Raw genomic sequence first — 12,675 nt, 5'->3', positions numbered from 1 at the left:
AAATGAGTGTGGACATTTGATATCCCCAAAAGAATAATGGAAAGCATGAATGAAAGTGGGATTACTAATATTCACAGCAATAGCGGTTGAGCAAATAACCCTGACAAGTAAACCGATCAATATGATGAACTTTGGAACGAGGATATTTCATCTCTGCGTGCACTCGATTGGTTCTTGCAGCCGCTAACACCCTCCCTAAAATAAATTCTCGTGCTCGGACGGGTAAAGGGAGGGACTTTTTGTTCCCATGGTGGCAGTGAGCGAGCAGATGGTGAGGCTACACTGGTACCGGTGTCGGGCGCGTCTCAGTGCGGCTGACCTGCACCAGGCAGATGCTCGTCACGGCTGCTTCGTTTACGGAGGATCTACTGTGCCCATTTCGGGCTTCAAAACTTGCTCGAATATGTGCATCTAGCCGCGGCAACAACGTCATCGGTGTTGAGGAGCTGCGGATGCTGCATGGGTCACAGATTAACATCGTTTTCCTCCGCGCGACGTAGGTGAGAACAATGCGTGTATTTAGACATGCTCAGAATTTCATAGGTGCCTTTGACACTCTAGTGATGCAAGGTTAACCTTAGATAAAGTTAGTCTTTTTTTTCGTTTTTGTTGTTGTTGCAACTGGTAAAAAGGAAATCACCCATTTCCACAAGGCATTCAAGTAGGTTCTCGTGCAGCGCATGGAAGATGCGCGTTAATTATTTCATATTGGCGTCAAAACAAAGATGTTATTGGGGAGGGGGGGTTGTTATTTAATGCTTAAAAATATTTATATAGATCTGGTATAAAAAAGGCTCATTGAATGAAAAGTATATTTGAACATTTTCAAGGACATTATATGTGAGGACATGATTATTATGGTTTGTCTCCATAGGGAGCAAACAAAAATGCATGTGCAACTACAGTGGCATTTCAACATTGAAATGGTAGGTTCAATGTGTGGAGCCCTGTGCATGAATTAAGAAGTGGAGTTATCCACCAATTACTGATTCTATTTGTCCACATCTTCATTTCGCCAACATTGGACAAACTGCAGTGTCAGAGTGCAGATGAAACAGTCACCAGCAACTACGGTGACTATCAGGATGATTCACATGCTTGTGAGAGCAGTCTGTTGTTTTGCTTTTGATTTTGGCAGAAGCAAGTGGTGCGTTTTAAGAAAGAAAGAGCGTGTAAGGGTTTCGGGGTGTGCATTGTATGGTATCACCTTTTGTCTGGTAGTTCATTGTTTTGTCTAGTAGTCCATTTGTTGAGAATGAAGTCAATTGCAAACTCATTGTGACTTTTCAACTCATTAAGAGATTTTTAACATCGATTTTTTAATGTCTACATTTGAACCTCACAACTTTGTGGTGTTTACTTTGTGTAGATAATGAAAGAGACCCACATGTCGACCACCCATGGGCCAATGATAGTTCAGGGGGTCTTCCCCCAAGTTGTCACAATGCCTTTGCACTCAGTCGGAGACATCTGGGGAAACAAAGGAATATTCTGTTTTGTGTGTGTTGGCGTTTAAATGTCTTGGCCATTGTGCTCAGCTGTATTGTTATTGATTGAAATTTCCGAACAAATGTAGTGAGTATTTCTAAAAGTAAAAGGAGAATGAAACAACGATTTTGTGAACTAATATTCTTCAGTTAGGAAAATAGGTTTTTGTACTAATCCTCCATTTAATCTGGCAAAATGATGGTTGTGCAAACTGTGCAAATAAACAGGCTACATTTTGATTTTCAAGGGATCTGAAACATATATGTCTGTTTGATTTAATGGCATGGTAATTTTATATTGCTTTATCTGGTCTCCACTATGACCTTCCCGCCTCAGCAGAGCAGTGCATCCGCTCCCTCCTTACTGAATAAGCGGACATGCATCAAATCTCCTCCTCGGCTATGCAACTCTACCAGCAGCAGCTGCACCAAAGCCTTGTGCGATGTGAAGTGAAACTCTTGCATACTAATAGAGCACCAATAGGATGTCTCTCAGGGTGGCTGGAGCAGAGACAGCATAGTGAAAACATCAGGCAATGTGGCTCAGGATATATCCATCCATGATTGTGGAGTGAAACCTCCCTGAAAAATGTCATGTAATATCTTTATTGATTACTTCAATCATATTACATGTTACATGAACCTACCCTTTGGCGAATCCATTTCTAGCATTAATGGCAGTATTCTCATCTGGATATGAAACACACATGATGGTGGCATAGACGTTACCATGGCGATGGCATGTATGTGTGCAGCTGCTGATAGAAAACGCTGTTTGTATTTGTTGTCCATAGAAAAAGAGCGCTGAGAATCAGAATAGGGGAAGCAGTCCCTCCCATGAAAAGGTAAGCAATATTTCAGCAAGTCTGTGACAATGCAAAATCTGCGTATAGAAATATGAAAAAAAGACCAAATGAACATTACGACAAATTAAGATTGTTGTTGAGTTTTGAAAAATGTTGAATGCACTTCTGAATTTCCATAGATATGGATTTAGCCAAGTTTATCATTTAACTCTCCCAATTGCATTTGGCTGTCCTGTCACGTGGTTAATATCCGTGACTGAAGAAGTAACGTGTAGTTAGATTTCAGCATGTTATATGTGTGACTTGGTCCTTAGATTAAAAATCTCATAAGGATTGGCTAAGCAAAGAGAATAAATCCTTCCTGCTGGAGCCTTCAATTCAAACATTCGGCTGGATAAAGTCAAGCTGTTTAGGGATTTTGCTTCCTGTTGGTTTGTGACTGTATGCATATCCATTGTGCAAGCATGCTGTTAACAATTCCAGTATATACCAAATATAGCTAAATAGCTGCATATATTGTTTGTTTGTTTGTGTGTGTATGTACAGTATATACATTATGGATAAATATCGGGGATCTAAACCATTCATTTTCCTAAATCGATCTTTATTTTGTATTTATTGCTAGCAACTACATAGACAGTATTGGCTTGATAGTGCCACATTTGTCAGCTGCGTAAGCCTGCTGATTTTATAACACCTTCTTGGGATACGGATGCTGCCGTGTAGGCTGTGAGGGAATTAATCTCAAACCTAATCTTTCTCTTCCCCTAGAACGAAAGTTCACAAAGGTGCTATTCCATCAATGCCTTTTTTTTTTTACAGCTTTTTAGTATTTCAAGATTTGACCCAGGAGAAATGATCCTCTGGGTTCCCACAGGTGATATATTTATTAGGTTAGGAAATGTAATTATTCCTGAGAATATTTGATCCTTACATCACACAAGAACGAACGTTTGTTTTATATAGTCAGACTGATGCCGTTTTTATAACGTGATCAAATCTAAAAGCATGTATCGTGGGTTAATTGTAGACTTTAAATGATTAGATGGAAACATATTTTGACAGGGGGTGAGGTATACCCAAAGTCAGATAGGACATATTCTACCACCTCTGTTGCCTGGGTGAATGTGCAGAACAGAGAATGTATGGAAGGTTTGGGTAATAAGATTTAGTCAACTCTGAAACTTAATATTTCATAACCATGGCAATTTTCTGCATGCAAATTTGACTGTAATGTATTGGAGAAGAATATTTTGTGTTTCAGCTGTGCTCACAGTTAGGGCCATAAGGCATGCTTCAATCTGTTTCAACTTCATATTGTTGTCTGTTCCCATTTCCCGTGGTTTAAGAGAGGGAGAGAGAGAAATGGGGGAGTGCGGGGGGAGAAAGAGAGAAAATGACTTGGAGAGTGGTGTAGGTAGGAGAGAATCCAGACACCCACAGCGCTGCCAAGCTGCCAGAAATCTGACTCCAGGTGTTAGAGATTCACGCCAGCAGCATGACAACAACAGTTATTCTGGCTACCTCATTGAATTTTGTACCTGAGCAGCACAAACACAAACACACATAGCAGGAGAGATAGGGGGCCAGATAGAATTGCAGTTACACCAAGGTCGACCATAACAAATAAGCAATATATATAGGGGAAAAAACTCAGAGAGTTGAATGTTGCCAGCCTGTAAAATAAACCTATAGTCATGATGAGCTTGTCTCAATCTACCAAGAAATTGATTTACAGTACCTGAGTAATTTTCACAATGACATTTATCGATCAATTTTTACTACACTTCCACATTGAACAAAAAGTGGTGGACATAATGGGGCTTTTAATGGCTTAAGAGCCTGATATTTCCCCCAGGAGTTGAGAGAACATTGGTGCTTAGTCACCATTTCGACATCAACACAAACCTAAGTCATAATTTTGATACTATACTGCTAGAAGCGTACATGAGTTTAATATTTGTTATCTAGTTTTTGTACCACCTCGAGAGTAGCACTTAAAAAATAGAATTAGAAAAAAAACATGGCATTTGAACTGGGGCTTGTATGAATCACATTACATGGTTTCAAAGGTTTTGCACACCTAATGTCACCTATAACCTTTACCACTCAAATGCATGAGAAAATGACAGTAGCTCATATATTGGTTCTGAATTGCAATTCATTGCCTTGCAAACCATGGATTAAAAGGTTGTACCCAAAGCACAGCAATGACGTCTCAAGACTGCTTACTGTTCATATTTTTTTTCCAATTTTCTCCCATGCGACTGCATCATAAGCAGAAAGTGATTAGCAATGAAGAGCACACACTCTGTGTTTATTAAGGCTGTTGTGTAATGGGCTCAGAGCCAGAGCTGCTGACTGTCTATCAGACACAGTCAAGTGGATCAGTGACACAGTGCTGAGGGGGAAAAAATATGGTAATCGCAACAGTCGGGTCCACAACAAAATCGGAAAACCTCATCAAGTGGCATACAGTACTGTCAAGTAAGAGAGAATATAGATTCAGATATATAATAATCCCTTGTATTTTGCTAATTAACCACTTTGGTGTGTGTGTGGAGGGGGGGTGTCTTAGACCAAGTGTTTAAAACTGTGCCTTGGAACTAAGTGGACAATCCCTGCAGTTTTGTTTCCAGACTGTGTTTTAGCTGTGTTAGTGACTAAATTGGTTGTCCATCTAAGTATGTCTGATGAAATACTGATAAAACACTTTTAGTGTGCATCACTTTTTTTAATCTTTCATTTTCTTCCATTTTCTGTCTCCTTTAGGTTTGAGGTTGAGAACAGATGTTCTTGAGGACCCCATTTGCAGAGATTTTATTCTGGATTAGACACAAAGGCATGAGGATATTTTACCAGAGAAGAGACTTATGCTGAACATTCCCTTCAAGCCTTCACGTCAACAACTGGCTATCATCTAACTATACAACATGGCGCTTGACTGCCTGCCTCGGCCTCATCTACTATGGCAGTTTATGGCTATACTTCTGGCCTTTCTGTTGCCTGTTCATGCCATCGATTGTCCTCATTTGTGTGTATGTGAGATCCGACCTTGGTTTACCCCCCAGTCCACTTACAAGGAGGCAACAACTGTGGACTGCAATGACTTGAGGCTGACACGTGTCCCCATCAACCTTTCAACAGACACTCAAGTGTTACTGCTCCAAAGTAACGCCATAGCTCACACTGGGAGTGAGTTGGAATCCCTGCAGAACCTGACAGAGTTAGACCTGTCCCAGAACAACTTTAGTTCAGTGGAAGCGGTAGGCCTCAAAAGCATGCACCATCTTACTACTTTGCATCTGGAGGAGAACCAGATCAGTCAGCTGAAAGACAACTGTCTGGGAAATCTCTCTAGCTTGCAGGAGCTCTACATTAACCATAATTTCATCAACTCCATCTCCCCGCATGCATTTGCCGGCCTTCACAATCTTTTGCGTCTGCACTTAAACTCCAATAAGCTTCATGTCATTGACAGTCGCTGGTTTGTGGAAACCCCTAACTTAGAGATCCTCATGATTGGAGAAAACCCCGTCATTGGCCTTTTGGACATGAACTTTAAGCCTCTTGGAAGTTTGAGGAGTTTGGTTCTGGCTGGAATGGATCTTTTCGACGTTACTCCAAATGCATTTGTAGGCTTGGACAACCTGGAAAGCATATCTTTCTATGACAACAAACTGGCCCGAATCCCTCAACTGGCACTTGAGAAAGTCCCCAATCTAAAATTTCTGGATCTGAACAAAAACCCTGTTAAAAAAATACAGGAAGGGGATTTCCGAAACATGCTTCATCTAAAAGAGTTAGGAATCAACAACATGATGGAATTAGTGTCTATTGACCGGTATGCTCTGGACAACCTACCAGAACTGACCAAGTTAGAGGCAACAAACAACCCGAAGCTGTCCTATGTCCACCGTCTTGCCTTCAGGGACATGCCCTCCCTGGAGAGCTTAATGCTCAACAATAACGCTCTAACGGCTCTTTACCAGCATTCGGTAGAGGCTTTGCCGAACCTTAGGGAGATCAGTCTGCACACCAATCCGTTGCGGTGTGACTGTGTCATTCAGTGGATGAGTTCCAACAAGACCACTGTACGCTTCATGGAGCCCTTGGCTATGACTTGCGCATCCCCGCCTGAACTCAAGGGCCAGCACGTTCGAGAACTGAGGTTGCAAGAGGCCTCAGAGCAGTGCATCCCACTAATATGCCATGATACCTTCCCCAGCCATCTCAACCTAAATCTTGGAATGAGTGTCAGTCTGGATTGTCGAGCCATGGCAGAGCCAGAGCCTGAGATTTACTGGGTGACCCCTCTTGGAAGCAAAATCACTAGGGACACGGTGTCGGAGCGCTACCATCTCAGCAGCGAGGGGACTCTGTGGCTTTCCCATGTACAGGTGGGGGACTCAGGACATTACACCTGTGTGGCTCAAAATATTGAAGGGGCTGACACACAGGTCGCCTCAATTCGAGTGAATGGCACCCTGCTGGACAGTGCTCAGGTAATGAGAATCTACGTTAAACAGACTGAGTCCCACTCCATCCTTGTCTCTTGGAAAGTCAACTCCAACGTGATGTCCTCGAACATAAAGTGGGCTTCTGCCACCATGAAGATTGACAACCCACACATAACGTACACGGCTCGCGTACCTGTAGATGTCCATGAATACAACCTGACTCATCTTCAGCCTGCCACAGAATATGAGGTATGCCTGACAGTCTCCAACATCCACCTGCAGACACATAAGTCTTGCGTTAATGTCACAACCCGCAGTGCGACCTTTGCCCTCAACCTGTCTGACCAGCATCCAAGCGCAGCCGTGCTCGCAGTCATGGCAACCGCATTGGCCTTCCTCAGTCTGGCTACTGTTGGCATCTACACAGCTCGCAGATGGAAGAGAAAGAACTATCACCATTCCTTGAAGAAATATATGCTTAAAACCTCTTCCATTCCCCTCAATGAGCTCTATCCTCCCCTTATCAACCTGTGGGAGGCTGATGGAGAGAAGGATAAAGACGGAAGCACAGAGGGTAAAGCCAATCCTGTTGACACCACACGCAGCTACTACATGTGGTGAAGATGTAGCAAGGAGGGTTCATTGTCTCTTCAGCAGCACAAACAGACATGAACTTTTGCTATTTTGTTGCAAAAGACACATTAAATTGTATTGTGGGCTTTGCTGATGCGTGGCAGAGTGAACAAGTTAGGGATTTTTTAGTAGTATTAGAGTATCGATCATGTCGATTCTTTCTATCTGTTGTTTTTGTCTTGAAAGAAGCAGCTGTATTTTAGCTTCAATGTTACTTTAGTTGCAATGCTGTATCTGTGGTCTATCTAACTCACTTTTACTTGGGTTATTAATACTGCAGAAGTGGCCACGGGTCTTGTGGCAGCATTAGTAATGATGAGTCTTTTATTTCTGTTTCGTAAAACAGGTAAACTTTGTGCGCCGATAGGTAACGAAGTTTGTATAAACTTCAACAAATAAAAGCTGACAGCGGGGTTTAGACTTGTTACATTGTCTACTGAATGTTAGCAACTGTGCAGTAATGTTGTATCAACTATACATTTCAACTTTCGGATTAAAAATATATATATTTTAATTTTTGAGATAATTGTGATGTTAACTGTTAGAAATCCAACTGTTGGTTAGAACCTTTTACATTAATTTTTTAATTAACGAACTTTAGAAAGGTTTTGCTCTCCTCTTAAATACCATGAGGATGTATTTTATTTTGCTAGGATTTTTGCTTATTGACTAGTTTATTTTTCACATGTAATGTTACATTTACAATGTCAAAAATAAATACTTTTCTGATTCTTTTGCACATTTAATCTTTGTTTCCCTTCATATTTTAGTTTCAGCAAGCAAGTAGAATGCAATTAAAAGGAACTTCTACATGTACATATACTACTTGTTCATTACACTGATGCACCATAATTAAAGAATAAATATACTGCACAGAAAAGATAGATATACATATATAGAAATATATTTACATGTAGAAATAATGTTCTTGTAAATTGTTTGGAGACAACACAATTCTGGCTAAAAAATATACATTTTTTAATAACAATTAGATGGGAAAAACTTCCATTATAATTGTGAGTTTAGTCAGTTATTGCAGTAAAGCTGTACATACATTTTCAAATGCTGGAGTAAGATCAAAAAGACTTTTGAATAGATTAATACCCCCCCAAAAAAAGAGTTAATGTGATTCAATGCCCGGATGTGTGTCAATGTGGCTCCTGAGAGACGCAACGAAAACCAAGATTGGACGCGGAGCTGTCGGGCGTGTTCTGGCTTCGTGCTGCACAGCGGTATCGATAACAGTATGACTGAAGGAGGAAAAGAGAAATCAAAATGTAGAAGGTTATAAACGCAAACAAGTATCCGAATAGGATACTACGCCTGGCAATAAACCCATTGTCAAATGTTTTGAGACACCTTCTCATTTAACTAAATGGAGAAATGTCCAAAAACCTATGACTGTGGGTGCAGTATTATAAATAAATTCATAAAAGTCCCCACTTTACCTTGTGACACATGTATGATCCTCCCTTTTTTACTTTGTCTGTGCCTGAAAGAGGACCTGTCTAAAAAAGGGAAATTTTGTGAGTGAGGTCATATTTTTGACTATAAAAACGTATTTAAAGAGGCTGTGAAATTACTGGATTGTGTTGTTGTTCGGGAGAATGATGCACGGTCCACCAATCTGACGTCCATTCCCATGCATTTCCCACCATGTCAAAGAGACCAAAAGCATTGGGAGGAAAAGACATCACCTGCAAGGCGTCATTTTGATATATTTACATATTTACAAGTATGCATTCTAAACAAGGTGACAATATATCAGCAAAACTCAAATAAAGACAGATTATTTCTAATTGGGTAATCAGCAATAATATTGAACTACTTAATTTAGGTGGCAATCAATGAATAATATTTATGCTCACATTAACACGTATTAAAAAGTTGAATATTCAATTTAATATATGGATTGAGCGCAGACCCTATAGAATATAAACTAGAAATACTTCTATACTTAATGCTACAAGCATTTTCTTGTCTTCTGATGATTTTAAGTATTACGTATATGGTTTGAGAGCACCCCCTATAGAATATAAACTAGATTTCAAATACTTCTACAGTAAATACTACAAGCATTTTCTTGTCTCCTGATGATTTTACATACCATATTTAATATCAATTACATAAGGGTGCATCTTTCACAAGCCAAAGCCCAAGAACAAAAGCTCTTGACAAAGCAAAACTGTCAAATCAAATTTTCGGTTTCTACCTTACCGGTGCGGTTTTGGCATATCCATCTTCTGCAGAATTGTGGTGAGGGAAATCACCCTGCCAGAGGTTAGCATAGTGTTGCCCTTTTGGGTTCAGGCGGTTTCCCCAGGGATAAAGTCTGCAAAATATATAGAAATGTAAATGCTATTCTTAAGATTTGGTTGTTTAAGATTCACCACAATAATTATGCATGCCGGATCTAAGGTAAATAAATATTACATTTTCCATTTTGTGAGGGATTTTTTTGTTTGTTTCTCAAGGTTAATGTCACCATGCAGATAAAATACCCAATTCTAATCTAAAACAATGAGATAAGCAAAAGTTGGGGTATCTATCAAATTTAATCATTTGTACTGGCTACTTTGACAAGTATTGCAGCTTGTAAGCGCTTTTGGTAGCCAACAAAAAGTGGTTTGATTATTTCTTGAGCTTTCCTCGCCCATTCTTGCTTACAAAAAGTCTTCCAGTTCTTTGAGATATCTGGGCTGTCTGTCACACACACTGCTCTTTTAAGTTCTATTCATAGATTTTCGATTATGTTAAGGTCACGAGCTTGTGAAAGTCATGGCAAAGGAGTGTAAAGTAGACTATTTCAAAATAAAATAACGGCTACAGCAAATGTATTGACGTTTCGGGGGGACTTCATAACTTGGATCATGTTTCCGTACATTGAAATGGTCGTTTGGATATTATTAAAGTTACACAATGTGTGAACATCTCACCTATCTTTTAAATTGCCTCTGCAGGCGTACTCCCACTCAGCCTCTGTTGGAAGCCTCTTGTTCGCCCATGTGCAATAGGTAACAGCATCCGCCCAGGATAAATGAAGAACAGGATGATCCAGCCTAAAGCGGAATGGTTTTAATCAGTTTAACAATGCTGTGGTAAGAAGAAAAAAAATACACGGATCCTAAGAGGATCTTCTTGCCTTTCTTCCACATTGGAACCTGGACCCTCAGGTTGCCTCCAGTTTGCCCCTTTGACAGGAAGCCACCAGGGGGCAGCAGCCACCTAAGAATGAAATTATGTGCCAGCAATCAATTATTAATTAAAAAAAGGAGTTCAAATATACAGGAAATCAATGAGTCCACTCGGTTATGATCACATCAAAACTAAATAACTTAGTATTTTTGAGATATGTCTTACTGCGGTTAACTACTGCTAAAACGTTTGGTGATTGACCACTTTACAAATATTACATAAGTAAATAAATTTATAGAGGAAAACATGTTAAAACAGGAAGCAGTGGGGGAGGAGGGGACATAAAAAGCTTGAGCCACTCTTGTCTGGCCATAGCAGCTGCAAGTTTCCGTGACAACCAAAATGATTGCTCACATCTGTGGCCCATTACATACTTAATGGGTCTTGTTTGAAATGTTATCAGTTTGCTTTTATGTTTCAGGACCACATCCAATAGTGACCAAGAGGAGAACTTACCGCTTGTGTGATTTGGCTTTTGACAGTCTCACTAAGAAGTCCTTCGAAAACAAACGAATCCCCAAAATTCTCTGCCTTAAAGAATTTACAAGATAAAGAAATGTTGTCAAAGGAAATATTATACAGACACACAGAGACTATAATCATCAATATAATAGGGAAGGACAAAAAATATGCATAGGTAGATTGATTTAATGATTAGCACCTCTGTCACGTAGCCGGTGGTATTGACAAAACTCTGGAACTGTCGGTTAGTTACTTCCTGAATGTCCATGTAAAAGGTATCCACATGGACATGTCTCTGAGGACCCTCACCATCAGCTGGGATCCCAGGGTTGTCTGTTCCCATCAGAAATTCTCCACCTGAAATCTGCACCATCTATAAAGGACACAGTATATATACTTAATCGTATTGTTCAGGGAAGTTTAGAAAAAGACGTTACAGAATTAAATGGATTAAGAGTCTGCTTTTGGAGTCGAAAAGGCTGCTCTTATTCAAAAGGAATGTGTACTTTGACCAAATAGAAAATCTTTAATTTTCTCCACGTATATTAATAGCAAGTCATAGATAGACGTTTAAAAACAAAAAATATAAATTAAAGCCAGTATTTCCAGAAAATGATCAGCTGGGATGGGACCAGACATTTGATTAATATGAGTACCATCAAATTCGAAAATCCCAGATTGCCTGCCCTTCCTCGTGACGTCATTATTATCCTTTATCACATGGACCTGTCCTCAAATTTTAAGTGTTTAAGTGTGTGAGTACTTTACTTATTTTGGCCAACAGTCTCACATGAAGGTCTGCATGGTTTAAAATCTATCATCATCAATACAAGATCTTGGGGAAAAATTAATGCAAAACTGCAAGGCAAGAAGTGCATCCCATAACCAGCATACCAGGGGGTCCAATTAATTCTGCCTGTCAGGCATCTTTTACTTTTACTCCTAGATACACAATCCTATTATTAAACTAAATCATTTATTTATGCACGTATGCATCCATCTCACAACATTGTTTATTTATGCAAAGAAAAACGGGTTAAATCAAGTCCTGTCATAAAAACCTTCTTTAAAAAAACTATTACACATCTCCAATCGTCTCAATAAATAGCTCTTACGGTAAACTAGTTAATTCATGCAAAGTGTAGGTGATTACCTGACTTATTATTTTCTGATCTCCTTGTTCATCATCCTGCAATTCATTGGCTCTTCTGGAATATTTGACATTTGGTTCTTCCGATGCTGTGCTGTGGCCAACATCAAAGTCTCTTTTCAAACTCTCACAGCCGCAACTCGTTCCAGCCGACGCGGTGGTGGGATCAGAGTGGGCCCGGCATACGTGCACTTTGTTTAGACAGCCCAAATAGATCATAAATAAGGCCAAAAAGCGAGGCATTGTCGCTTACGCGTCGCTCATGATCTTGACACTTCCGCAAAGTCACGTGATCAGTCAGCTGGTACTCACAAGTCCTGTAGTATTGCACATTTTGAATCCCAAGGGACTGACAGTGGTACTGGCGTTGGAAGTGAATGTAATTGTGTATAAATAAACAAACACATACATGCATGGATTTTATTTCAAGTCAGAGCGCGTTGGTGATTGCGCATAGGATTTCTGCTGAATATCGAGAGAAG

At 40.0% G+C, this 12,675-nt stretch overlaps 2 protein-coding genes across 4 annotated transcripts; one reads left to right on the top strand and one right to left on the bottom strand.

The window, feature by feature from the left end:
* The first annotated feature begins 233 nt into the window (after positions 1-233).
* On the top strand, positions 234-8,132 carry LOC144075116 (leucine-rich repeat neuronal protein 1-like). Of its 3 annotated transcripts, none has more exons than XM_077601880.1 (2): positions 234-496; positions 5,066-8,132. In XM_077601880.1, exon 2 carries the CDS (start codon positions 5,227-5,229, stop codon positions 7,372-7,374), a length of 2,148 nt encoding a protein of 715 aa, XP_077458006.1. In that variant the 5' UTR covers positions 234-496; positions 5,066-5,226; the 3' UTR covers positions 7,375-8,132. The 3 variants fall into 3 exon arrangements, with proteins under 3 accessions (XP_077458006.1, XP_077458005.1, XP_077458007.1); XM_077601879.1 differs by having other exon boundaries at positions 234-500; XM_077601881.1 differs by lacking the exon at positions 234-496 and adding an exon at positions 4,719-4,780.
* Positions 8,133-8,347: 215 nt separating this feature from the next.
* sumf1 (sulfatase modifying factor 1) lies at positions 8,348-12,650 on the bottom strand. Its single transcript, XM_077601883.1, has 9 exons — positions 12,197-12,650; positions 11,243-11,416; positions 11,038-11,112; positions 10,529-10,611; positions 10,323-10,445; positions 9,604-9,718; positions 8,970-9,083; positions 8,835-8,894; positions 8,348-8,636 (listed from the first exon to the last, which is right to left on the bottom strand). Exons 1-9 carry the CDS (start codon positions 12,434-12,436, stop codon positions 8,535-8,537), a joined length of 1,086 nt encoding a protein of 361 aa, XP_077458009.1. The 5' UTR covers positions 12,437-12,650; the 3' UTR covers positions 8,348-8,534.
* Between the last annotated feature and the right edge of the window lie 25 nt (positions 12,651-12,675).

Source organism: Stigmatopora argus, chromosome 6, assembly GCF_051989625.1.
Source record: "Stigmatopora argus isolate UIUO_Sarg chromosome 6, RoL_Sarg_1.0, whole genome shotgun sequence".
Taxonomy (NCBI): domain Eukaryota; kingdom Metazoa; phylum Chordata; class Actinopteri; order Syngnathiformes; family Syngnathidae; genus Stigmatopora; species Stigmatopora argus.
Note: the sequence above shows the minus strand (reverse complement) of the source record. Positions and strands in the feature narration are given on the sequence as shown.

Coding starts and splice junctions, on each gene's coding strand:
- LOC144075116 (XM_077601880.1), top strand. CDS start 5,227: ATGGCGCTTGACTGCCTGCCTCGGCCTCATCTACTATGGCAGTTTATG.
- sumf1 (XM_077601883.1), bottom strand. CDS start 12,436: ATGCCTCGCTTTTTGGCCTTATTTATGATCTATTTGGGCTGTCTAAAC. Junction 11,417..12,196: donor ATCAGAAAATAATAAGTCAG/GTAATCACCTAC, acceptor TGTCCTTTATAG/ATGGTGCAGATTTCAGGTGG. Junction 11,113..11,242: donor CCACCGGCTACGTGACAGAG/GTGCTAATCATT, acceptor AAATTCTTTAAG/GCAGAGAATTTTGGGGATTC.